This window comes from Trichosurus vulpecula, chromosome 9 (genome assembly GCF_011100635.1).
Source record: "Trichosurus vulpecula isolate mTriVul1 chromosome 9, mTriVul1.pri, whole genome shotgun sequence".
Taxonomy (NCBI): Eukaryota; Metazoa; Chordata; class Mammalia; order Diprotodontia; family Phalangeridae; genus Trichosurus; species Trichosurus vulpecula.
In genome coordinates, this window is record NC_050581.1 from 119,053,758 (window position 1) to 119,081,355 (window position 27,598).

The 27,598-nt window shown below is 48.7% G+C and overlaps 2 protein-coding genes across 3 annotated transcripts in view; one reads left to right on the forward strand and one right to left on the reverse strand.

The window, feature by feature from the left end:
* RNF123 (ring finger protein 123) overlaps positions 1-27,598 on the forward strand; it is a 117,773-nt gene that overhangs the window by 89,767 nt on the left and 408 nt on the right. For both annotated transcript variants that reach the window (XM_036737990.1, XM_036737991.1), the window contains exons 34-38: positions 1,856-1,931; positions 2,381-2,465; positions 26,437-26,579; positions 27,099-27,193; positions 27,430-27,515. In XM_036737990.1, the coding sequence (XP_036593885.1) occupies positions 1,856-1,931; positions 2,381-2,465; positions 26,437-26,579; positions 27,099-27,193; positions 27,430-27,515 (485 nt within the window). The remainder of the gene's footprint in view (positions 1-1,855; positions 1,932-2,380; positions 2,466-26,436; positions 26,580-27,098; positions 27,194-27,429; positions 27,516-27,598) is intronic.
* AMIGO3 (adhesion molecule with Ig like domain 3) lies at positions 19,433-22,919 on the reverse strand. The gene has a single exon (XM_036737992.1). The coding sequence runs from the start codon at positions 22,355-22,357 to the stop codon at positions 20,840-20,842; it is 1,518 nt and encodes a 505-aa protein (XP_036593887.1). The 5' UTR covers positions 22,358-22,919; the 3' UTR covers positions 19,433-20,839.

The window sequence follows — 27,598 nt, forward strand, 5'->3', positions numbered from 1 at the left end:
TTTTCAAACCAGCCATCCTGTAGTAATCTCAAACTTTGTGTGTCCCAAGCAGAACCCACTGTCTTTCCTTCAAGACTTGCTCCTCTTCCCTATTTCTACCCAGGTACCCCCATCTTTCCAGTCACCAGTTTCAAAACCTTGGGGTCGTCTTCATCTCCTCACTCTCACTTATTCCACATGTCCATTCGGTTGCTGTATCTTGTCATTTCTACCTCCATTACATCTTTCCTGTCTGTCCTCTTCATCCTCATAGTCACTACATTAGTTCAAGCCCTTATCATCTGGACTATTGCAAGAGTTTCCTCCTTGGTCTCCCCACAACAAGTCTTTCCCCGCTTCCAACCCACTCTGCACAGGGCTCAGCTACTCCCCAAAGCACAGGTCTGACCACAGGACTTCCCTACTCAATAAGTCCCAGTGGTTCTTCATTACTTCTAAGAGTGAATACACAATCCTCTTTTTGGCACTGGAAGCCCTTCCCAGCCAGCCTTCCCGGATTTGTTTCTCTTCATGCACTCTGTGGGCTAGTTCAGCTGATCTTTGTGCTGCTCGTACACAACACACTGTGTCCCATCTCCGTGTCTTTGCCTTCACTTCCTCCCTCCGTGTCTGGAATGCACTGCCTTCTTGTATCCATGTCTTAAATCTCTCATTTCCTTTAATACAGCTCAGGTGTCACTTAGTATGCAGAGTCTTTCCTGATCCCCCCAGCTGCTGGTGCCCTATCCCCATCACCTTCTGTCTATTTCAGCATATATGTAGAGGCAGCTGGTGGTGCAGTGGCTAGAGCACTGGCCCTGGAGTCAGGAGGACCTGGGTTCAGATCTGGCCTCAGACACTTACTAGCTGTGTGACCCTGGGCAAGTCACCCAAACCTGGTTGTCTCCAACCCCCCCTCCCAAAACAACAACAACAGCTCCACATCTCTGCATGTCCATTCTCTAGTAGAATGTAAACTTCTTGAGGTCAGGGACTTTTAATTGTCATCTTTGTATCTTCAGCACCTAGCCCAGTGCTTTGCTCTGGTGCTCAATAAATACTCGTTGGTTGATCGATTGTTTCTCGTTGCTGACTTGGCCCCTTGGTAGTCACTTGGGGCTTGCTTCCTCCCTCTGGGGTCTGTGTTCAGTCTCTTGAATAGCCATTTCTTCTTCTTGGGTTTCTTCATCTTTCAGATGTCAGGGTGACCCAGTTTCTCTGTGGAGAAGGTCTCCTCCCCCATCAGTCTTGTCTCTCATAGTACGGTACACCCCAGACTAGCCATGGACCCTTTCATTGCAAATTTTCTTTCCCTCCTTTAGCCCCCTTTACAGCATGTAGGGGTATCCACATTAGGGTAGCAGGTGATCCAAAGTGTGACTCAGCCCAGGCAGGGTGGTGCCCAGAACTGCTCAGCTCTGCTAGCTAAAGGACCTAAGTCTGCCTTATCTGCTCCTTAGCCCGACAGCCTTTGCCCTCTTGGATGCAGCTTCTGCCCTGACCTAATAAGGAAATGGTGGCCCTCACCTATATATTGCCACCTTCTTTTCCTAGTGCATTTTTAGGATTGGTCCACTTGGGCATTCTGAACTAAGTTTGCTCAGGCTTGCTTCAGGCAAATAGGAAGCTTCCTGTTTGCTAGCAGACTTTTAGTTTTCTACTCATATGATCCTACTTATTTACTATGTCAAGGCAGAATCTTACAGTGGAAAGGGCCCTAGACTTGGAGCCAGGAGGTCTGGGTTTGAATCAGGTCCCCAAGTCTATCAAGCCTCAGCTTCCTTACCTATAAAATATTGATAACAATACTAGCACTGCCTACCTTAGGGGCTTGTTAAGAGCTTCCCCTCCAACCCACCTCCTCTCTCCCCTTCAGCTACTGAACCAGGTCCTGAACCGAGTGACGGCAGAGAGAAACTTGTTTGACCGAGTGGTTAATCTCCGGCTGCCGGGTGAGTCTCCCTTTAGTCTGTTCTTTAACCTGAAATAAAACCTCAAATCTCATCTCAGAAATGTTTGCCTAGACATCTCATCTCGACCCAGCTCCCATTTAGAGCTCCAGTTTCTAGCTCCCTCACGTTGCAGGGGCATTGTAGAACCATGTTCTTCCACATCCTTCACTCTATCCTAAGCACCTGGAATTGGGGTGGTGGAGAAAGGTTTGGTGCTATCCATTTTACTCCAATTATGTATGTCTTCCCTATGTGGATCCTGAGGGGATAACTGAAGATACCTAGGGAATAGAGATTAGAGTATTTGCTATTCAGGAAAAGGAATTCAGTAATATTCGTGAGGCCACCGAAATCATACCCTGACATTTAGGCCGATTGGGGCTTGTTCCTGAAGCAGAAAGGCAAGGTGGGGGAGTTTGGATGAAGACTAACTGAGATATCCTCCCCAGGTTTGGAGAGTGTAGACCACTATCCAATTCTTGTTGCTGTGACTGGCATTCTAGTCCGTCTCCTAGTGGACAGTGATGTAGAGGGGTGAGTATACTGTGTGATTTGCTTCTCATTCTATTGAGCAGCAGCCTTTGTGGCCTCTTACCTTCCAAGATGAACTTTGAACCTGTTTCCATGCCCATCCCCAGGCTCTCTGACTGCTTAGGTCTCTTAATTTATTTTAGGTCTGACAGTTTGTGTTTGGGCAACTTTAAGTCACCAGAGAGACAATACTTCTGGCTGGGACTGGGGATGGAGTGGGTGGCAGCTATTGTGTGTAAAGTGAGGCCATTTGGAAACCAATGGTTTGGGGAGTTACTCATGACAAGGATGGGTAGAGGTCCTTCATATCAGAGAGCTCTTATGTTCTGGGGAGGGAGATTAGGCTAGACATCCAGAGAAATAACCTAAGGCTTCGACAAACATTAATTAAGGCCCTACTATGTATAATTCCCTGTGCCAGACACTGGGGGATACACAAACAGATACAAAAAAGGCTGGGATCTCAAGAATTTTATATTCTAATTGGGGAAATACTTGCTTTTCCGTGCCTTTGCACCCTATATGAAGCTGTTCTGTGCCCTCTATAAATCCTTTACATGTGGAGGACTTTCCTGTTGCTCACAGAACCACAGAATTTGAAAGCTGGAAGGAGCCTTGGCAGCCATGTAGTCTAGCTCATGCACAAAAGGCGTCTCTAATATAATGTAGCTGACAAATGGTTATCCAGCCTCTGCTCAAATACCTCCATGGAGAGGGAGCCCACCAGCTCTTTTATACAGCTCTCATTGTTAGGAATTTTTTTTTCCTGACACTAAGGCTAAATTCGTGTCTTTATGACTTCCACCATTTATTCCTGATTTTGCCCTATGGGGTCAAAGATCTAGTATTGGGTAGACACCTGTGAAGCCCAGAGGCTATTCATTGGTGATCCCTCATTTTTGCTAGCTGATCAGCCCACCTCTTTTTCCATTCAGACCTTTCTTTGAGGACATCTAGCACAATTCTTCATCGGTCGTATTTTGCAGCATGCTCACATCCACAATGTGCCTCTCTTTTGTCTTTTGTGGGACCTGTGGTTTTAATTCTTTGGAGACTGATATTCTGTGACTTGCAACTGGTTAGCATCCCCAGAACCATATTGATGTTTAAAAAATTGGCCTTCATTTCAGGTAGAAGCTGTGGATTCCTAAAACCATTACACAATTTGCCAAAGGCAATCCACCCTTCTTTTCTTGTTCAACTCGCTACTTATTTTATTGTCCATTTGCTATATCTGTTCAAAATATGTGCACTTATGGATTAGTTCTATGAGCTATCTCCGTACCTGGACTCAGAGACGTCTGAGTCCCTTCCAGATTTAAATTTATAATCCTTTTAACTGCATGTCATAGACTGGACAATAGATATTCTTCATCCACTTGGTTTTTCTTGTGTGAAGAATCAAGCTGAACTCTTTTTAGGAGACTTTACAGATGGTGGGAGTTGAGTTATCCAGACAAGGTTTAAGCATCAGTAGAATGGGGAAACAAGGGATTTGACGGCATTTATCTGAGGACTATTTATGATTAAGTTCCCGAAGCATTTTCAACTCTTTCCTTTCCCTCACCTCCCTCATTCAATCAGTTTCCAAATCATGCTTTTGCCTCCATAAACTGTCTTCCACCTATGCACACAGACATCACCCCAGTTCAGGTTGGACTCTATCACCTTTCCCCAGGACTAGTGAAACAACATCCTAATTGGCCTCTCTACTTCCAGTTTTTCCTCTTTCTAATCAGTCCTCTGCTGAGCTGCTAAGATAATCTTCCTAAGGCAAAAGATTGATTATGTCACTCCCCTGCTCAAAAAGGGGCTTCCTTTTGCTTTTAGTGAACAATCCAGCATTCTTGGGCTGACATTATTTAAATGGACTTCTACAGTCTGGCTCCAAGCTACCTTTTGGCCTTATCTCACATCCGTCTCCTTCACAAACTCTGTGTTCTAGCCACACCAGACTACTGGTTATTCCTCAGACTCACTCCCATCTCCTACCTCTATGCATCTGCACAAGCTCTCCTCCATGGCTAGAATGGGCTCTTCCTCTCCTCCTCTTAGAATCTTTATCTTCAAGCACCCAGTTCAGATGTTGCCTTCTCCCCAGAGCCTCTCTCTGTTGTTCATGCTTTCTCCTTTCTCAAAGTACCTTGAATTTATATATCTCTCTCGGGTGGAAGACTGAGTTTCTGATTGTAGAGGCTGTTTCATTTCTGAATTTGTATCTCTAAGGACTCGTGCTGTACAGCACTAAGAATATAGGTCACAAATGTAAACGTGAAGCTGAAAGAGGCCTCAGAGGCCATCTTGTCCAACCCCCTCACTTTGTAGATGAGGAACCTGAGGCCTAGAGAGGCTAAGTGTCTGTCCAAATATCAGTGGTCCAAGGCTGAAGTCGAACCCAGTTCTTCTGACAACAGAGCCCATGCTCTGTCCACCACACCATAGTGCCTTCTGGTAGGGGCTTAGCAAATGTTGTTGAACTGACTGTAGAGTATGTGGCATGGGGCAAAAAAGATACTGGTGGAGAAGTAGTGTAGAGTCAGATTTTGGAGGCCTTGGGATCAGGAGGCTGTACTCTGTTCTACGTGCAGTGGGGTGCCCCTGGAGAAGGTTTTCTTTTTAAATTAGAAAAGTAATCGATCAGAGTGGTGCATTAAAAAGCTTCCTAAGAGAACGTGTGAAAGACGGGTTGAAGAAGACATGGAGTGGCAGTTAGAAAGGGACCACTGATTCAGGCAGAGGTGATGGGGGTGTGATAAAACTAGAGTGGTCAGAGGAGCAGGGCAGGTAGGGATGATATTGGGGGGATAGGAGCAGTTGGCAAGATGTGACAGCGATATTGATAGGACATACCAAGAAACAGAGAAGTTGGGGACTTTACAGAGCATGTGGAGATTTGTCTGGCCGCTCAAAGGAACTGGAATGGCTAATTGTCTACCTGCTAAAAACTATCAGAGGTCTTCCTGGGGCATGTGTCTAAAACATAACAGAACCTCTTAAGTCTCAACCAAACACAGAACTGCTGCCCAGTTTTGGTGGTTCACGTGGGCACAAATGATACTGCCAGAAGGAACCTACAAAGTATTGCCAAAGATTTTGAATTCTTGAGCAAGAAACTAAATGCCACAGGGGCATATGTGTTGTCTTCACTATTGCCTTTGGAAGATATGGAGTATTAAAGAGAAAAACTGGTTTGGGGAGGAAATAGCTAGCTAAGACGGTGGTATCTGATAATGTGATGGACCACAGCTTAAAACATAGGGATGACAGATTCCTTACCAGGGATGGAGTGTACCTGATAGTGATAAGAATGTATTTGTCAGGGGTCTTGGAGATCTAATCAAAAGGGCTTTAAACTAGAAATCATGAGGCGATGAGGGTTGGAACTAGGATAGTGTCAGTAGCAGAAGTAGTTTGGCCTCTCTCTATCCACTGAGCTAGACACCAGAGTAAGCAACTTCAGTGAAGGAAGAAGAGAAGCAGGCAAAGCACCCAGAGGTTCCCATGGGACAACATTTAAGAAAGTGGTCTGAGCAAAACCCATGGCCTCAAATATCTATATACGGATGCCAGAAATATAGGCAACAGGCAAGAGGAGCTGGAGCTCCTAATGCATGAAGGCAGTTTGACTTTCTAGGTATCAGTGAGATGTGGACTGGAACAGTCTCAGGATGGGTGGGTACACCTGAGTCAGAAGAAGCAGGGGCAGGGAAGGTGTCATTGTATATTAAGAAAATATACCCATGTGAATGGAGGGTGTGGGAGAAGGTTAAGAATAGTGGAAAGCTTTTAGGGGAGGAGCAGTGGAAGGTGGGTGAAGTGATTTTGTCATCAGTGTACCACAGGCCATTTGGACAGAAAGAGGAAATAGATGAGGGGTTTGAGAAACAGATCGTGAGCCTGGCACAAAAGCAGCCTTAGGAGACTTCAGTTATCCAGACATCTGCTTGATCTTTTTCTCTGCCAAAAGCAGATACTTTCCTTAGTGATTAATTTTATCCTTCAAAATGTGCAGAAACTGTACTGGACCTGATTCTCACTAACAGGCAGGAACTGGGGTGGAAATGATGGGGAGCTTTGTGGGGGGTGGAAAGTGGAGGAAGTAGCTTCTCCCTTTACTTTTCTCCTCCACTTTTTAGCTTGCAGTCTACTAACCCAGGGGGCACCACAGCACACAGAGGCCAGGCCTGGAAGGAGAAGAGAGCTGGGAATGGTCTCATATGAATGGTGGATTTGGAGAAAGCAGAGTTTAGAGGGTTTCTAGAAAGGCTCGATAGGATCGCAGACTAAAATTCTATGGGGGAGTCAGGCCTGAAGAGATGGGAAACTATCAAGAAGAATTCTGAGGAGGAAGCTGTCCCTGAAGAGAGAGTTGTTTGTGGAAACCCATGTAAACATGCAGGGAATTCACTTATCTCAACAAAAAGGACATGTACAGAAAATGGAAGCCAAAGCCAGTAACAAGATGAATGGAACAGTATCATGGAGTCCTGTGAAATAGCCTCCAGTACCAGTGAGCTGAGGCTGCGGAGGGAAGCTTAGCTCAGCAAAATACCACCTTTTAGCCCTCGGCGGGGATGAAAAGGACTGCAGGAGAGATGGTGCAGGATCCCTGCTCAGGGCAGATGGGATGGCGATAACTGAAAACAGAAAGAGTTCACAGCTGCTCAATTCTTATCACACTTCTGTCTTTCCTGCCAAGGAGAATTATTCTTTGTATTGGAAATGACAAAATACCCCAGATAAGTAAGAAGATATTAAAAGACCACCTAGCTGCCCTTAATGCATTCAAGTCACCTGGCCCAGATGAATGACATTCTCAGGTACGCAAAACAGTAACATGTGACTTCCAAGCTATTGTCATTGATCTGTGAAAGATCACAGAAAACACAAGAGTTTCTGCAGGACTGAAGGACATACGTCTCAATTTTCAAAGAGGGGAAGAGAATAGGATCTGAAAAATAAATAGGCCCATGAACTTTTATTCCTGGGAAAGTTCAAAAAATGGTGCCATAAGTATATTATTAAATGGATCATTAATAGCACATGATAAGTGCTATATGTGATGATGATGGAGATAATGGAAATGTAACAAAGGAAGCAGGGTTTGCAGAGTTAGCATGACATCAGGAAGCATTTATCATACCAGACTAACCTTATTTCCTTTTATGGCCAGGCTGTTAAACTGATAAATCAGGGGAATGCTGTCAGTAGAGTTTACTTCTCTTTTAACAAAGGATTTAATATTGTATCTCTCAGTATTTTTATGGAAAATATGGAACTAAGTGGACTAGAAAGCAATACAATTATATGAATGTGGAACTGTTTGAATAACTACGACTCACAGTCAACTTAGCAGGAATACTCCAGTGAGGACCATAGTCCTAGGGATTTGTGCTAGACCCTCGGCTATAAACATTTTTATGAGTGGCTTGAATGATACAAAGGCAGGAGAGAGAGAGCTAACGTACTGGGTGACAGAGTCAAAATCCAAAAGGATCTTGACAGGCTAGAGCCTTGGACTAAATTTGATAAAATTCAGAAGGGATAAATGTCAAGTCTTAGGTTTAGGTTCAAAAAATCAACTTCACAAATACAGAGAGTTGCGGAAGTATGGTTAGTTTTCTGAAAAAAAAAAAAAAAAAGCATGGGGGGTTTAGGAAACAGAGAAGGAAACAAGCACTTGTCCTATGTTCCAGGCACTGTGCTAAGTGCTTAGCAAGTATTATCTCAGTTGATCCTCACAACAGCCAGGAGATAGGTGCTTTTATCCCCATTTTACAGATGAGGAAACTGAGGCACATTGAAGGGGACCACCTTGCCTGGGGTCACACTGCCAAGTAAGTGACTGGCTTTGAACTCCGGTGTTCTTGACTTCAGGCCTGGGGCCCTGTGCACTAGCTTAGTAGACTGTAAGTTTAAAGAGTCTCCACCCGGGGCCTCTCACATAGGAGAGATGCAGAAGGATTTGCTGACTGGCACAGTTTCTTCAGAACCAGCTCCACGGCAGCTTTCAGGCAGCAGAGACTTCAGCACAGGGTGGGGGTGGGGGGCTGCTTTAGCATCCCAGGGCAGGAGAGGGGGAGACCCTGGGCAGAACTCTCTGCAGCATGTTGCAGGAGCCAGTTCCAGGGGCTTTGTGGACGTTTCTGAGAGGGCAGCAGGAATAGGGAACACAGCTCCTCAAGGCAAACAGCAGTCTTGTCCCCGCACCCAAATAAGAGGTCACTGGAGCTGGACAGAGACAGTGGGAAGGAGAGTGCTGCAACTCTGGTCTTACTGCCTGTGTGACTTTGGGCAAGTCAGCTCCCTATCTGTGACCATCTATAAATGAGTGCTTGGGCCAGATGACCTCTCAGGACTCTTCCAGTGCTAAATCTAAGATCCTGTGATCAGGTGACATTTAAAGTCCCTTTCAGCTCCAAATCCCATGACCTCCCAGCTATGTCAGCAGTGTGGTGGGATAGTCAGAAAGCCTGGTGCTGTCTTGGGCTTTATTAAGGGAAGCACTCCTTCCAGGATGAAGGAGGTGGTCATCTATCTCTCCTCTGCCCTGCTCAGACCTCCTATGGAGTCTTCTGTTTGGTTCTGGGTGCCGTGGCTCTGACATTAAAGCTATCCAAAAGTGGAGTCAGTAAATGAGGCTCTCGCCCTCCTTGGAGGTATTTAATGGAGACTAGATGACCATTTGGGCATGTCAGGAATTCTTCTCGGGCATGAGTTGGACAAGATGACTACAGAGATCTCTTCCAGCACTGTTATTCTATGGTTCATATGAAAGTAGTGATTAGGGCAATGGGACATCTTTTAAAAAAAAATTTATGTTAGTATTTTGTTTTTCCCCAATTATATATAAAAACAATTTTTAACATTTGTTTTTAAAACTTCCAGATTCCAGATTCTCTCCCTTCCTCCCTCCCTCCCCTGCCATCATTGAGAAGGCAAGTAATTCAATATAGGTTATACATGTATAGTCATGCAAAACATTTCATATTAATCACTTGTGAAAGAAAACATAGACCAAAAAAAAAAATCTCAAGAAAAATAAAGTAAAAAAAAAAGTCTGCCTCAATCTGTATTCAGACTCCATCAGTTCTTTCTCTGGGGATGGATAGCATGTTTCATGATAAGTCCTTCAGAGCTGTCTTGGATTGTTGTATTGCTGAGAATAACTAAGTCATTCACAGCCAATCATCTTGTACACCGTACATTTCACTTCACATCAGTCTTTCCAGGTTTTTCTGAGAGCGTCCTGCTCATCATTTCTTATGGCACAATAGTATTGATCATAATCACATACCACCACTTGTTCAGCCATTCCCCAATTGATGGGGGCATCCCCTCGGTGGGATGTGCTTAAAGCCTGGGTCTGTGACTGCAGGAAGTTGGGTCTCCCTTTCATGCCATTCCCTTAGCTGAATCAACTGGACCCAGTGAATGAGATGTGCCATCTGTGATGTTTTGCTTCAGCCACTGGGGCCAGAGGAATGTACTGACCCTTAGGGGTTCCTCCAGCCCCCAGGCAGCCCTACCCAGAGCTCCTGTGTTCCTATTTCAAAGGAACAATGCTCCAGACAGTCTGACTGCAGAATACTAAGTGTTCTCTTTCCTTCATATTTGCTTCTTGAGGCAAGCAGAAGCACATAATTCTTCTCCTTGAACCAGTGGAAGTCTGGGGATTCCAAATGGAAGGGAGGAGTTGAAGGAACAGTTTTAGTTTCAAGGGGGTAGTTGGGACCAGTATCTGTTTGTCCATCTGGGACTGTAACAAACTGTGGTAGGGGACCTGAGTTGTGTCTTGGTTGCCTCCCCACCCCACCCACCCCCTGTCTTACCCCCAACTCCTTTCTGGGCAACAAGACGTCAAAAGAAGTAAGGCAGCCTCCCCTAGAAGGGCCCCTGCACTCCAGTCCCTCCCACTCACAGATCAGATGGACATCAGTCTCCAAGTTGGCTTAGCATCAGTGGTCTCATTAAGCAGCTGTTTGACTTTCCCTAGTAATCTAGAGCCAGGTTTCCCACAAGGCTCTAGTCTAGCATGACTGTGCTTTTGGCTTTTAGAGAGGCAGCCAAGGTGTTGCAGTGGATAGGCTCTGGGCCTGGAGATGGAGGACCCGAGTTCAAACTCAGACATTTACTTTGTGCCCTGGGCAAGTCTCTCAACCTGTTACCTCAGTTTCTTCAACTCCTAAAATAGGGATAATAACAGTACCTACCTTTCAGGGTTGTTATGAGGTCCAGATGAGATAATATTTATGAAGTTACTTAGCACAGGCCCTGGCCTGTAGTAGGTGTTATGTAAATGCTTATTCCCTTCCCTCTCATATAGGCTCAGAAAGGCTCAAGGACTTGCCCAGGCCGTATAGTGAGGTCAAGACCTGGAATCAGTGGCCAGGAAGTTTTTTCCACTTGGGTGTTTTTCATTGCCTTACTGGGAGCAATTGATAATAGATGGAGTCATTTCACTGGCAAATTTGGTGCCTTGGACCACTGCGGCCTCTTGTTCTCCTGGCATTGCTGTCCTACTACTGGGTGTGTTTACTTAGCTCCTCTTTGGTGAGACCTGCCTGTACATATGGGGCAGCCCCTCCCAGTCCTTCCTTCTGGGGGACTTCCTCACCCTGGAGCAGTCCCACTCAAATTGGCAGCAGGAGTTGTATGAAGGAGTTTGAAGTTCAAGTAGGTCTGGGAATATGAGGAAGGTGGCATCATTCACTGTGAGCCTGGAGAGGAGGAGGCCGAGGTGTTGGAGCTAGGGTGACACGGGCATCCCTCTCCTGACCAGGGCTAGTACACAGGGCCTGGGGGCTTAGGAAGGGCCCTTCTTTGTGGCTCTGTCCAGGGCTTCTGAGATGTGCAGCTGATGGTGTCACAGAAAGACGCCTGGCCTCGGGGTGTGCTGGCCAGTGATCCCAGTCTGAAATACCGTCACTGTCACTTCACTCCTTAGCCTCAGTATCCTCGTTTGTGAAATGAGGACAAGAATAATGTGCTTCATGAGGATGTTGTGAGGAAAGCAGTTTGCTAACCTTAAAGCACTATAGAAATGGGAGTTAATACTGTTATTTTTCTGGGAAGGGTCATTCCAGAATCATAAGGTACAAGGCTTCTGGCTAAAGGGGTGCCCAGGCGATGGAGATGTGGGCCTTGGGTGGTTGCTTCCTGACCCATGGTCTTGTTTCGGTGCCTGGAGCCCCTTTATCAAGGTTCTGGCCAGGGTGGGGTTGGGAATATCAGGGGTAAGAGGAGAGGGGAAGGGGACCTGAGTGGTAACCGCTGCTAGGGAGGAAGGGTCAGAGGAGGATGCTTTAGCCGTGTTGTAGAATGCTTTGAATTTGAGTCGCGGCTTTGTTGTCTATCAGTTTTATGACCTTGAGGAATTAATTTTTCCTAAGTGAGCCTCACTTCCCTCTCCTATAAAACAAGAGGGTGGGACTAAAAAGGACCTCAGCTGTCCCTTTCTCCTGGATGGCTACTGTGGCCAGAGTGTAGGCAATTGGAGTGCTTTGTAAATCTTAATGTGCCATAGAAATGGGAGCCATTACTACTGTTCATCTGGCTGTCCCTCCATCCGTCGCCCTCCTCACCAAAATCCTAGAGTTTTCTCCTGCCCCTGAGCCCTTTTCTCTCTGCTCAGACTCACAGTTTGCCTTCCCATTCCTGGGAAGCTCTCCCAGTGTTTGTTTGCAACTCTCCATGGGCAACACCGAATGACCACAGGCACTGCTGGGCAATTCTTGCTTTGTCCGTGGACTGGGCTCTGTGAACCAGAAGGGCCCCTCATTTGCATGTAGCACGTGGGATGTTGTTGGATACAGAGAAACGAGCTAGTGTGGAGAGACTTGTGCCTCCCCATCCCAAACCAGCTCATCCTTGGCCCTCTAAAGGCCCGTGCAGGAGAACAGTGGATGCTGGGCCGAACCACACAAGGACCTAGAAAAGGTGCTAGACTTGCAGATCCAGAAGCCTGGAGTTTCACATCCTGCCTCAGACATTTTCTAGCTTTTTGACCCTGGGAAAGTCACTTAATCTTTAGCCTTAGTGTTTTCATTTGTAACATGAGGATAATAACACCCACCGCACAGAACTTTTGTGGGGATCAAATGAGATAATATATGGGACTGGCTTTGCTAACCTTAAAGTGCTATATAAATCTTAGCTGTTATTTATTTATTTATTTGTTATGAGTCAAGAGCCCTCAATTTGGAGTCAAAAGACTTCTGGCCTTCTGGCTTTTTCATGTAACTAGCAGTGTGCCTTTGGCCATTAGGACATTTCACCCCCTTTGGGTTTCAGTCTTCCTGTGCGTAAGATGACAGGGTTGGACTAGATGATGCCCAAGACCGGTCCCAGCCCTGAATTCTGAGATTCCTGTGACTGCCACAGCTTTGGCATCCTCTCCCTCCACAAGAGATGTGCCACTTGAGTTGCTGTCCCAGGGTCACAGCTGGCATTCGCCAGCATCAGTCCAGAGATGACAAGGTCTGCAGCCTGGCTGGGCCTCATGATTGCAGCTTACTTGTTCCAGCTGTGCCTTTGTTCTGTGTTGCTGATGACCCAGGGATTCCCCAGGTGTGGAGGAGGCTGCACACCTGTGGGCATATGCATATGCATGTGTGTTTGTGTGTATGCATGCAGATGTGCATGTGTGTATTGGGGGCATGAGGGTGTCAGAGTATTTTTCATCTGCTCAGGGCATTGGATTTGGAGTCAGAGAACTGGCACAGGCTCACCGTGTGACCTTGGGCAAGTCATTCCTTCCTCTGTGGGCCTGTTTTCTCAGTTATCTCAAAGGTCCTTCCTGGCTCTTCTTCCTGCAGTCCCACTGTTGTTTGTCCTTTGTTCTTGAAAAGGATCGTGACCTCAGGGAGGTGATGCTGTGGCATAGAAGTGAATTGGATTTGAGTGAGGGAGGGCTGTGCAAGGTCGCCAGCCTCACTTTCTTCTCCAGAGCCATCTGGGTCCAGTGGCCAGATGTAGATCAGGAGGACTGGAGATGGCCCCAGATGTAGTGGCCTTTTTAAGCTAAGGTCTTTACCGGGGTCTCAGTTGGACTGAGGCAACGCCCATTCAGTGATTAAGGCTAAGTAAGAAATCTTGCCATGGTCCCATATCTCAGTGGCATAGGTGTGCTTTCCCTTTCTGCTGAAAGTGCCTGGATGGCTTCCCAGACTGTGGTTTTATTGTAGACGGGGCATTCATGTGTTTGTGTATTCTTTCACTCATTCACTCAACAAACATTTGTGGATACCTGCCTTATTCTGGGTCCAGTGATCAGATCCCTGGGAACAGATATTTAGGCCTTAGGCCAAGACATTTTGAGGAGATATGTGACCTTCAGTGAATCTGAGTGCAGAGGTGTTAGTGACTCCCACTGAAGGGGGGAAGAGGAGATGGGGGGCTTTGTGTCAGAAGCGCTGCCAAATAACAAAGCATAAATAGAGATGCCCTTGAAAGGCAGCAGGAGGTGGAGGCCGGGGCAGCTCCCAGGGCAAAGCAAGTCCTTCTGACTGAAAGACAAGTAAGTGGATGTCTGATCTCTGGGAGGCAATGGCTGCCATGCCATCTCAGGCTCCCACCTGCATCAGGGGCTGATTCAGGCCAGTCAGGATTGTCCTGTACAGTGGCCATGGGATTTAGAGTTGAAGATACTTAGACACCATCCAGGTTATAGGAAGGGTGACAGGACTCACACTTAATCCCAGATGCTACTTTATGGCAGAAAGAGCGCAGCACTGGGAGTTGAGAGTTGCTGTTGAGTCCCAACTCTTCAACTTAAAAGCTATGTGACCTGGAGTCTTAGTTTCTTCCTCTGTAGAATGGCCCCTAGGCTCTTCAAGGCCCCCAGATTTCTTAACTTGGGTGAAGATAAGCCCTTTCTTTTCCTTAGTTCCCAAAAATTTTCAGAATGGATTTTAAATAGAGCCAAAGACTTTAGTTTCAGAAGCTTGAGAATCTTCTCCTAAGTGTCCCTAATCTGTCCCTAACTGCCAGGACAGTTTGGCTGAGTGCTCCCCCGTTGCCCATCTAAGTCATTTCTGAGCCTGGCCTTGCCCTGCAGCTGGCGATGCCCTAGAGATGGGTCTCTTCATGGCTGCCAACGTTTCCTGGATTCTGCGCTCCTGTTCCCCTGGGGCACTTGCCCTTCCTTCCCAGGGTTCAGCTTTCTGTCTATTTGCACACCTTGAAAATCTGATACCCCAAAGAACCAATTAAACTTGCCCATGACCAGTCACTATTTGTTCTCAAATACTAATCATTCACAACTTGGCTCCTGACCTTCAGGGAAGTGTCCGTCACCTCACAAACATTACCCAGCTAGTGAAGTAGTAACTTCCACTTTTCCCCGCTATAAAAGAAGGGTAATCCTATCCTAGCCCTCACTGGCACTACTATGTATCCTCTCAACTCTGCTCTTGGCACTCAATCTGTTGCCTGGGGCACTCAGACCTTGGATCTGGGCAGCCGCAGGGTTTTCTGTCAATGCTGCAGAGAGCCTGCTGCATCCCTAAGGGACCCTCATTAAATTTTCAGAGTTCTGCCTATCAGCGAACAGGCCAGGGAGTGGGCCAGGAAGGCTACTCTATTCCGCTGCAGAGACCTAGGGGACCTTGAAGGCACGAGACCTGGCATTGACCCTGTGTCCTTTAGCAGTGTGGTTTGAAGTATCATCCCAGGGGCTTAGAATCTCTGACCTGACCTCCCCAAAGGTGGGAGGCATTAGCCTGAGTTCCTATGGGTCCCTAGCCCAGCCCAAGGTAGGGTGAAACTGCTATTATGGTGGGTTTTTTTTTTTAAATCACCCATTTAGAACTATCAAGGAACTCACGGTATTCCATATATATTGTCTGATCACATCCGTTGGGAAGCATAGGCAAGGCTTTAGTAGAACTGAAGAACTGAAGCACAGGGAGGTTATATGATGTGCTTTCCATCACTGGTTGCTAGATGCAGAATATTGAGCTAGAACCTGGCTCTTCTGGCTCTCAGTCCAGTATACTCCCACCAGGATGCCTGGTTGTGACCATATTTCGTTGAGTGGTTTTTAAATTATTAATAATGCTTGGTATTTGTGTAACACCTGACATTTAAAAGCTTCAAGTGGGAGGCAATATGTTCCCCTGGCAAGAGAAGGGGCCTGGAAAACTCACTTCCTCTCTCCTGAATCAGGCAGGAAGGGAGTCCAGGCTCCTTTTCCCAAGAGAAAGGAAGTATTGGATAAGTGAGGACCCTTCTGGTGCCTGGAAATCTACCAGATATCTATCAATGGGAGAGCTCATTCTTTTACACGTACTAAAGGCTTTGTTCAGTCATATCAGTGGTGTCCGACTCTTCGTGACCCCATTGGAGGTTGTTTTGGCAAAGATACTGGAGTGGTTTGCCGTTTCCTTCTCTAGTACTAGAGACCCACCTCCCCTTAAACTAAGAGTAGATACAATTTCCTTTGCTCACTCTCCAGGAGGTGTGAAAGTGTGGAGGGCTGAGGGACTTCTGTTTCTCACCTCTTTAAATCCAACTTTGCTGTCTCTGCTCCTGGTCACAAAACACATTCCTGTAACCCTGCCAGCTCTTAGTTGTCTATATCAGTCTAAGGCACTTTGGGATAATGGAGAACTTCTGGATTTGGAGCCAGAAGACTTGGGTTCAAATACTGGCTAGGTGGCACAGTGGTTAGAGTATGAGGCCTGGAGTCTGGAAGACTCATCTTTATGAGTTCAAATCTGGCTTCAGACACTTCTGAACTATGTGACTCTGGCCAAGTCACTTAGCCCTGTTTGCCTCAGTTTCCTCATCTGTAAAATGAGCTAGAGAAGGAAATGGCAAACCACTCCAATATCTTTGCCAAGAAAATCCCAAATGAGGTCACAAAGAGTCAGACACAACTGAAAAAATGACTGAAAACCATTATAATGTTGGCCAAGTTACTCGGCCTCCTACAGCAGGCTCCTTTCTGCTTTAAGTGCTGCGTTCCTGTGAGTTGGCAGAGAGAACCTGAAAACTCCGTCTTTCGCTTTGGAATGCATTCTGTGCTCTTCTGTTTCAGTAACATTTTCCCTTCCCTATACTATCTCCCTTAAACTGTGGCTGTCATGGATGGGTCAGTTCCTCCTTAGTCTGGACAGTTGCCAGAGAGAAGGAAGGTAGGCAGGTACAGGAGCAGCCAGACTTGGGGTTTTTCCTTTTTAAAATGTTTCCCATCTTTGTTCCTTAAAATTTCCCTTGGTGCTGAACAGTCTTCCACCAGACTCCCCTTACTGGGACCTGGCCTTTGGCGGTGAGCACCGTGTCTTCTGGCGGAACCCCAGGAGTCAGGTTTGATCTCTATCTGTAGCAATGCCGTGGATTTACCTATCCCCTTCTTCTCTCCCAAAGGTTTCCACTATCCCACAAGGGAATAATCTTCCCCACTTCATAGATAGGAAAACTGATGTCCAGGGGAGATAAACACCTTGCCTCAGGTCTTACAATAGGCATCTGGGGCTCTACCTGCTGGGTACCCGTGGCTCTCTTTCTTCCTTCACCATCAGGAGGGAGGGTGATCACAGTGCCTGCTGACTGGTTTCTGTAGCCTGTCTGGCAGCCTCCCTCCCACCTGAGTGTCTCCTGCTCTTTGGGGTTCCAGCCTCCACCCTGGAGTCTTAGGAGAGACACAGAAGAGCTGCTGTCTGAGGGAGGTGACACCCAGACCGCTCCAGCTGGGAGCGTTCAGGCGCCAGAGACCAGCTCCCATGGACGTGGTTTAGCATAACTAGGGGGAGGGAGGGAAAACTCCGAGGCAGAATTACCGAGAAGGATTTCTTCCCTATGTGTGTCAGGAACCAATTCCAGGGGCTTTCTGAACTTATCTGAGAGGATGCCAGCAATGTGGAAGACAGTGGTGTCCATCCCTGGTGTTTGGATAGGAAATCACTTAGAGATGGACAGAAAGGCCTTGGTGGGATGGGGGGAGGGGGAGGACAAGTTCTCTGGGAGACGTGCTTTAGAGGTTCTAGAGAGGGTGCTCGCTGCTTCTGGAGGCCAGGGGACCTGGCTTCCAGGCTTAGCACTATTCTTACCATCCGTGTGATTTTGACTAAGTCACTTCTCTTTCCTGTGCCTAATTTTCCATATCTGTAACATCCTCTGATTAGGTGACATTTAAAGTTCCTTGCAGCATTGAATCCCATGGCCCTTTGTTTAATAATCTAGAATATACACACATATGCATACACATACACATATAAATATAAATGCATATATACATATGGATGTATAGATGTATCATCATTACTCCAGTGGTGGCCTATTAAGCTCAAGTGGACAGGCCTGGATCTGGGGTAAGGGAGGAGGAGGCATTAAAGAGGGAGCTTGTGACAGCTGCAGTAGATGTAGGAACAGGGGTAGGCCGTCCCTTAGGCCATACTAACCAATCTTTTCTGTGGCCAGACTGTAGAAATAGTAAGAACAGAAGGCTGTGCTCTGTAAACACATCCCTTTCTAGGCATCTGGGTCTTGTTTTCCTTTCCCTGACTTTTCCACTCACATTTTCTTGAATAACTCCATGCTAAAGGATGGACCGTGGGGCCTGGAGTCAGAAAGACTTGAGTTCAGGTCTGGCCTAACTGCGTGACCCTGGGCAAGTCACTTAACCCTGCTCTCCTCAATTTCCTCATCTATAAAATGATCTGAAGAAGGAAATGGCAAACCACTCCAGTGTCTCTGCCAAGAAGATCCCAGCAGGCCATAGGGAGTTAGGCACAACTGAAAAGGACTTGAACAGCAGCAGCAAATTGTGCTGAAGTCATCTGACCATCAGATTTAGAGCTGGAAGAGACCTCTGAGAGCGTGTAGTGCAACCACTTATTTTGTAGATGGCCTGAAGCCCAGAAAGGGGAGAAGAGCTGCTCGTGGTCACACAGATAATGAAATAGGAGAGCTAGTGTTGGAACCCAGATTTTCAGACTCCAGATCCATTGGGGGAGAGGGATTTTGTTCCACCTCAGTCCTGCTCAGAGGCATTGGAGGCCAAGGGGTTGGCCCACCTGTCTGACCAGAGCTATAAAAACAGGAAATAACCTTCAAGTCCAACCACCCCCACCTTTTTTTTTAACAAATGCTAAAATCAGCTCAGAAAGGGGATGTGAGTTATCCCAGGTCATGCAGGTGATAAGTAGCAGACCACAAGAAGGCCCAGCCTTTGGCAGTGGGCACAATATCTCCTGGCTAACCCTAAGAAAGTAGATTTTAAGTCCTTAGAAAGTCTGTAGCAATCTCATGAATTTACCTGGCCCCTTCCCACTCCCAAGACTCCTGCTAAACTTCTCATATTTTATACTGAGGAACAGGGCATAATCTCCCCACATTACAAATTAAGGTCCAGAGAAAATAAATTACTTGCCCAGGGCCATTCAGTGGATTTGCCTAGGGTAATAAAAGTGGCAGATTCCAGAACCAGGAGGAGAAGGAGGGCATCTGCCTATGCGTCTAAACCTGTCCTAGCAATGCTCAAGGCAGGGATTTGACCTCATGAACTTTTCAGGGGCTGTGACTGAACCCCAGGGGCAAGGAGGAAGGAAATGAATGGCTCTGGCCAGAACACGGACTATAACTTTCCCTTTGATATGTGGACTCAAGTATAAAGTGCTTTTCTACAAGAATGTTTCAGAATGAGTCAAATCCATATCAGGCAGAGCTCTCTTAGTGAGGAGTGATCAGAACACTCAAAAGTGGCAAGAGAGTGCCCTTCAGCTGATGCTCTGGGGATGGCACAGCAGCCTGTGAATTCTCAGTGGCACCAACACCCACGTCTAGATTTGCTGTCTCAGACAGTAGATACTTGGGCCCTGAACCAGGTAAATACAGGCAGGAGGAAAGGGGGGCCCTCAATTAGCCCCCCAAAGATGATGGGAGGAAAGATGTTCAGACTAGAAATTTAGAAAAATAGGCCTTTTTAATTCAAGTTGACTTTGTGGCGAATGAAGAGGCTACATGGATGACTGTCCTTGGGGCCTTTATTTAATAATTGCAGAACTACCAAGGACTGCTGCATGGAGACGTGGAGCAGGGTGACAATGGGAGTGTTAGCTCAGGGATTCTCACCCAGCTGCCAGGATCTTCAGCAACATCGACCAAATTTGCTCTTCTTGGGGAGTGTTGATCTCAGAGGACCATACCAAGTTCTGAGGAGGGTAGGGGCTCATCCACTTCCCTGTCAGTCTGAACCCTCCTCCCCTCCTGTTCCGGGAGGAGTCCTGAGGGGAGCAGGGGGAAGTCTAATGCAGAATCAGCTTTGAGGAAGACCTCAGGGAATCCAACCATGCCCCTACTTGGATCAGTTTAGAGGCAGATTCTTTCCTGGTAGATAAATTCCTGGGCAGTCAGGGCCCAGAAATGTTCACATTGCTTCCCTTGTTCAGCTATTTCTATTCCTTCTGAGAGGCCCTTCCTCTCCTGTGCCCCATGTCTCTTGCAGTGTGAGCTGGCCTAGGTATTAATGCTGCAAAAGTCATAAAGACTGTTCTTAAGAGGAAAACATTCCCCTCCTGGAGGGGAGGTGCATGGCGCTGAAGCTTCTAGGGAGCCCAGATCTGTGAGAGATGTTCTCTCCCTGGATGGGGGGCTCAGACCGAGTCTGTACAGACTTGAGCTCCAGCCCCTGGTGTGCTGGAGGGATTTCTTTTTAGCCAGGAAGGTTTGTTTGCTTGTTTGTTTTGTAGATGCAGGGGATGGACTGACCTCAGGGGCCTGGAGGCATCCTGGCAGCTGGGGAACTGCTTAAATTCAGCTCCAGCCTCTAGAGTTTGGGGGCAGGGACTGTTTGTTCTGTGTGTTGGATAGAAGACTCTTGGAAACCCAGCCTAGGGCTTGGGCTGGGGGCAGGTGATACGTAAAACCACCCTCGGCAGAGTTCCAGCTGCAGAGAAGCTTGGCCCTCAAACAGCCCAAATGGCCCCCCGGGACAGTTCCTCCCCACAGTGGTACAGACTGTCTAGCGATGCGCTCAGGAAAACAGCAAGTCTTCTGGCTTTTTCCCTGAAGCCTGCCAACACACCTTCCCCACTTTGAGGGGTGCTTCTGCTTTGACAGAGAGAGGACCCTGGGCCATTTTCCCCTGTGCTCCCACCCTTTGGGCTGGTCCCGATGAGAGATTAAGTCCATTGTCAGCAGCTACTAATGGCTTTGTTTCTGGCAAGTTTGAGTTGTGTTTAATGGATAGGAGGGGATGGGATGCAGGCGAGGCTGACAGATGGAGCAGCACAGGTATTGATCTACAAAGAGGAAAACCCGGGACTCTGGACGTATATGGTGCTCCTCTACCCCCCAAGGCCAGGCATGGTCCATCCATCTGGAGGACCTCCACTGCCCCAGGCCTCCCCCCAACCCTGACTGCCCTGTCATCACTATGACATGATAGGTGTGTCAGAGAACATGGAGCTGATGGATTCCGAGTCTGACTTGACCTGCAGGATTTTAGGGTTCCTAAGGTCAAAGTCCTCACTGACGGCCAGTTTAACCCTGCCATTCTGGCCTTCTTTGACTGGCTCCAGGAAGACGACATGTTTGTGGGTGCTGGCTTTGCGACCAGGTCCGTCAGCGGCAGGTGGGGTGGAGCTGAGGATGGAGGACTGGGCGCTGCACTCCTGGGGTGGAACAAGGGGCACAGGACGGCAGCAGCGGCAACAGCAGGAGCAGGGTGTGAGGAAAAGATAGAGCAAGACCAGGATCAGGCTGACCACACAGCCCAACAGTGTGGTGAGGCCCGTGTTGAAGGGTTCAGACTCATGCGGCGGATAGCGGACAGTTACGTTGTATTCATGTGTTTGGTTATGGTGAAGACGACTCCCGGCTGCCAGGCACACGAAGACACCAGTATGGCTGGGCTGGGCCTCTTTGATGGACAGGCTGCCATTACTCATCACCCGGATGGTATTGTCTTTGTTGCCTGGGAACACAAGGAGCTCATTGCTTGGGGAGACCCATGCGTATCGGGCAGCCGGAGCACTTGCATCGCAGTGGATGAGCAGGGGCTGGCCCACTTGCACCTCCAGGTGGACGTCTGACTGCTCTAGGCCAGGGGCTGGTGAGGAACAGTTCTCAAAGACCTTGCTGTGAGTGAAAAATCGCACTCGAGAGGAGGGCACGTCAAAAGCGATGCAGACATGTTCCTCAAGATAGTCACAAACAGAGCTGAAGCCCCGCTGTCTCCAACGGAGCAGCATATGATAGAGGTTACAGCCGCAGCGGATAGGATTGTTGTGCAGGTAAAGACCATTCTTGATGAAGGCAGGAAGGGTGACCACCTCATTCACGGGGATGCTGGCCAGCCGGTTGGTGGAGAGGTCCAAGACCCGCAGCTGCCCAGGGCTCAGTCCATGCAGGTCGTGGAAGGAGAATGTGGTGAGGCGGTTGCAGCTCAAGTAGAGCCGGCTGAGTCTCCCCAGCCCCCGGAAGGCGCTGTGGTCCACAAAGCCAATGTGGTTGTTGTAGAGCAGCAGCTCCTCTAGCCCTGTGAGCCCCTCAAAGTCATGGTGGCCCACAACATGTAGGCCATTGGAGGACAGGTCAAGACGGCGGAGTCCACTAGCGTTGTGGAAAGTGCCCCGGCTCAGACTCCTCAGTTGGTTGTGGGCCAGGCGAAGGATGTGCAGGCGGGGCAAGGCAGCCAGCCAACCAGGGTGGAGGTGGGGGAGGACATTATAGCTAAGGTCCAGCACTGTGGTCATGACAGGTAGAGGTACAGGCACAACATGGAGGTGTCGGTTGGAACAGCTCAGCAGATCTGATGCACAGATGCACACTTTTGGGCAGTGGTGGAGGACGTGGGACACGTTTTCTGGGGCACTGTGGGTGCTCGTCTCAAGCAGGGGCAGCTTCCCCAGCCACAGCCACAGCATACAGACCAATATCAGAGATGCCATGGTGGGGTGGGGATGGGTGGCAGCCAACCCCCAGGACAGCAGATCCCACCCCCACCCCAGGAGTTGTCTGGCAGGAGTTAGTGGCAGCCTTCGAAGTGGGAAAGGAAACAAGTCCTCTAGGCGCAGGCTTCCACAAGTTGGGAACAAAATTCCCTGTCCCAGGTAGGAAGGGACTAGCAAGCTAGATGTGCTTGTCAGACCCAGAAAAGCCAGGAAGAGGGCAATCGCTTGGGGGCAAACCCAGGCACCAAAGGGACACCAGCTGCTCCCTCAGCCGAGTGTGCCCAGCACTGGACAGTGCCATCCCATCCCCAGCCAGGAGCTGCTGAGCTCAGCCTTCACACAAGGGAATGGCCCCCACCCCGTCCCCCAGCATCGTGCCAGCTCGACCGTCTGGTCCAGCCAGCCCCTTGGCCTCACCTCCTGGCCAGCTGCCCCCTCTTCAGGTAGGACCAGCCCCGGCTGTTGGGTGCAGGGTGTGATCCTTGCTCCCACGCCCGGACTTAGTTCTCAGCCGTCTTAGTTGCTGCTCCTTGCTTTCTCTGGCTGTCTCTGGCTTGCTCAGTCTGTTGGTATTTACACTGGTGGCCCAGCTGGGAGCTGGGTAGGGTGAGGGGGTGGGGCTACCAGCCCTCTGATTGGTCCTTGAGAGGGGAGGGGAGGGAAAGGAAGAAGAAGAGGAGGAGGATGCCCAGGGAATTAATGAATGGCTTGCAATTTCCGGCTGACCGCCAGAGGACAGCATGCACCCACATGACTCCCTGACACTGAGCCCACCATCCTCCTTTCCTAGGACAGTGTTTTGTCTTTGACTGCTTTTTGTGGAAGAGAGATAGTAGAGGGAAAAGAAAGAAAGGGTCAAAGCACATGTTAGAGAGTCGTGTCCATTTCTGGGCACCACACTAGCAGAGTGTGCCTGGAGGGCAACCAGGATGGTGATAATTATGAACATTTCCATAATATTTAATTAGGGTTTAGAAATTGCTTTATGTACATGATTTCATTTGATCTGCCGCAGAATGGTCCCTGGTGGTTGGAGTATTATTGTCTGTGTTTAGGAAAATAAAGGAGGGGAGTGCAGCTTTGAGGGGCGATGACTTGGTCAAGCCAGATGGCCAGTAAGTTGTGGACCTGAGATCTTACACCAGGTCTTCTAAGTCCAAATCCACCATGTTTTCCACTAGACCAGGCTATCAGTCCGAAGGAGCAATTACAGGGCTTGGAGGTAGCCTAGAGAGAAGATTCAAGCACTTGAAGGAGGGAGGGGCCGTTGTCATGTGGAAGAGACTTGTTCTGCACAGTCAGAGGACAGCTAGGCCCCTAAGAACTAATAGAGCTGGCTGAAAATGCTGGAGTGCCCGGGGGTGCTCTGTGGTATTAACTGGTGCCCCTGTCCCGGAGTGTCCTCATCTGGGAGGCTGTGGAGGGGATTCTGGCCAGAGAGATTGGGTGTCACTGATCCTTGGGAAGCGTGTGATGGGAACACCTCACTCTTGCCTTACCTGGGGTTCAAAGAGGATTGTGATGCCCCCATTCCCTTTTACTCTCTCCCTGCTCTGATGGATATGAGGTCAGTCTTTCCCTAAGAAAAGAATGGGGAATAGTGTAAGGCTAGGGTGTTCAGGGCCATTTCCAAGGGATCTTAGAGCCAGGGCGGCCTCAGCCTGAATTCTCTCTGTCAGTGCCCTCCACCTCCAGCTGCTCACGTCTAGCTGATAGAAGTCGAAGACATTTTAGAGGTCACAGCTTATTGCTGGTGACTTTGCTGTATTGATTTGCCTTCTCCTTCCCCCTCTCCCCACAAACACTGCTGCCAAGGGCTGCAACCCAGGTACCACTGGCCGTTGAGCTTCCAGAGACACTGAATGCCAGAAGCCCTCAAGTCTGTAGGAGGGCCCCCTCCTTCAGGGACTCCATGTGCTTAGAGCTGTCAGCCTCCCTTCAGGCCACCTCTCTCCTTTTTCTCCACCTCTCCTCCAAGACCTGGCTTCATTCCATGTGTAATTCAGCATGACAGTGAGGGTAATGGAGCACACACTATATAGACTGAGGTAGGTATATCCCAGGAACACTTACCTGGGGAGGTCAGGAAGGTATTTGGAATCAAAAGGTATGTCCCGATATATTATTGGGCAGCTGAGCGTGTCCTGCTGACCCCCAGGTTCCTGCCCCCCTCACCCCCATTCAGCTGTGTCTACTGAATCTTGGAGAAATTGCTAGCCCAGATTGGAAGGATTCAGGGTCTGTTTGGGAATGAGGCCTTATTTAGCCCAGAGGTAGAGAATGAAGGGCTTATGAAAGTTGGGCTGGAAGAGGACCCTTGGCGTTAGGACCCCAGGGTCCAACTTCCTGGTACTATGGGAGTAGCTGCTCATCTGCATAAATTCTTAGAATTAGAAAGGACCTCTCAGCTAATGCAGGTACAGCCTATACCTGAATAAAAATCCCTTCTATAGTAATAATCCCATTTCTGTCTAAAGCTCTCCACTAATGAGAACTCCTTACCTCTCAAGCCAGCCCATTGCATCTTGGGAAGTTTGTATGTCAAGACAAAATCTGCCTCTCTGTGCTGCACTGCCCCTGGATCTGCCCACAGGGGCAAAGCAGGCCTCTAAGCCTGCTGACCTTCCACCTTTCCCACACCTGTAGGTGCTTGCGTCTTTCTGACCTCCTCCCCCAGCCCTGGCCCCCAAGGCTTCTTGTTCCCAGGCTGACCCTCTCTCATCCCTTCAGGTGCACAGCCTCCTCACTGTCCTGGTACATTTCAGCTTGCAAATATCCTTCCTGTAATGTAACTTGCAGAACTAAAAACAATATTCCATGTTTGGTCTGCTCAGGGCACCTCTCTATTGTTTTTATCCTTTGAAAGAGGTCTATCCCTGCCACCACCTCCTAATTTGTGCCAGGCACTGTGCTAAGTGCCCGGGATACAAAAAGAGGCAAAAGGCAGCCCCCTGCCCTTAAGGAGCTTAGTCTCCCTCCTAGCAAGCCTCAGAAGTACTGGGTAACAAAGGCCTGTTTTCCTTCTGTTTCAGCTGTGCTGAACTGCCCTCTGTTTTGCCATAGAATGGGTTTCTGGGTCCAGGTATGGAAGTGGGAAGTCACATTCTTTCCCTAAGTAGTACAGGCCTTCCCAAGGGAAGGAAAGACTTGAGCAAGGAGGAAGACTACATGGCAGATGGGTTGTGTGTCAGGAAAGCACAGAGTGACTGAGTGGGAAGGAGAGAGTGAGACAGAGCTGGAAGGAGGGTCTGAGAGGGACAGCTGATGCTGGCATGTGAGCAGCAGCTGACCTTGGTGCTGTCCTAGGGACTCTCTGCCATGAATGGGACTTAGTGATCAGCTTTCAGCCCTCGAGGAAGACTCCCAGAAACTTAAAGGCAAAAACAAACCACCAATCTTTTAATCCCTGGAAGGGCACCATGAGTTGGGTGGACAGATCAGATTAGCACTACCTTCTAACCAGCCAGCGCGGTATAGAAAGAGCATTGGATCTGGAGTCACAGGGTTCCAGGGCTAATATTGTTGTGACCCTGGCCAAGTCCTTTCCTTTCTCTGGGTCTGGCTTTCTACCATTTAAAATGTGGCTATTGGATCAGATGCTCTCTAAAGCCCCTTCTAACTCAAAACCCTCCGATTAGTCTTGTGTGTCAGATGGGGAGGGAAGGAAAGGCAACCTCAGCTCCCTAGGTGAGTAGTGCTGGGAGCTGTCTGCTGCATGGTGCTGAACCAGATTCAAATGTTCCTGGCTGTTTTTCCTGTCTGGCCCCACCAGATTTTTCTTCTGGCTTCACCAAAGGAAGGGACTGATGAAAATGCTCTTTGCCTCAGAGCAGATCCTCATCTTCATCCCATGGGGATGTTCATCCCTGGTCAGCCTTGAGTCCTCATAATGGCCCTGCTGGCTCCCGCTCCAGGGATGGATGGCTACACTGTGGGAGGGAGTGGCTGCCATTCATTCTTCCCAGGGGTAACCAACCCTTCATCTCAACAGCTCCAGTGAGAGGATGGTGATCTCTTAGGATTTGGTGTGTCTGCATCATGAGTGGGCTCTGACCATGTGTCTATCCTCCCGCCAGGGCCAACCGAGCCACCGAAGTGCTCTTAGCGGATCCGTGCTTCCAGCTCCGCTCCATTCAGTACCTCCTGGGCCAGCCGGAGCCCACGGCCTCTGGGGCCACACCACCCCCTCCAGAGAGGAAGCACTTCTCTCTGCAGAGTTGTGAGTATGGGACTCAGGACAATTTCCCTTTGCAAGGCTGTGTGGCAAACAAGAAGCCCTGGCTTGGAATCCAGCTCCAACAGGATGGGCCTAGGCAAATCAGTTCCCATTTCAGAACCTGTGTCTTCAGCTGTCAAAAAGGGATAATAACCCTTCATCTACCTAAGATAGGGTTATTGTAAGGGCTACAGAAATGAAGGTCTACATGTCCAGGCCTTGGGAGGCTGTTCAGTTCTCCTGCTCTTTCCAGAGACCACTATTCCCATCGCCAGGCCATTCTTTCAGCTCTGTGATCACTGTGCCTGGGAGAAAATAGGTACGGGGTTCAGCTCTGCCACCATCCTGCCCCCACGTTCCAGGCACTGTCTAGGTGACAGGAGGGGCATCAAGATGTCAAAAACAGGGCTCCAAAAGAGCAGGCTCTCCCTTTCCTGTGCTAGGGAGGTAAGGACCCCCAACCCAAAGTTAAGACACCACCAGGGCTAGAAACAGGATAAGATTTACCTTCACTCTCCCCAGACACTGATTACATCAGCCGGGAGGAATTAGCTAAAGTGGATCTGATGTTGGGCCATCTGAGTGAGGAGTCCAAGCAGGCGGCTGCCGCCACGATGGTGAGTATATGCACTCCATTCCTGTTCCTGTCTTCCTGTGTCCCTAAGTCATTGTGTACATGTTTGTGTGTGTGTGTGCGTGCTTGCCTGGGGTTTCTGTGCAAATAAGACATCTGCCCATGTGTGTGCTTAGCTTTGGAGGTCCCTGTAGAGCTAAGATCATTTCCCCCATGGGAAATAGGAAGAACCATGTATCCCCGAAGGTCCCCCTAACTCCCCTTTCTCTCCTCACCCAGCCCACCAGCGAGGAGGACCTATGCCCCATCTGCTACGCCCACCCCATCTCTGCTGTGTTCCGGCCCTGTGGCCACAAATCTTGCAAGTGAGTACCTAACCTGGGGGAGGGCTGGGCTCTATTAGGAAGACTCTGAAACTTGGTTCTCTGCCCACCCATCCCCTTCCCCA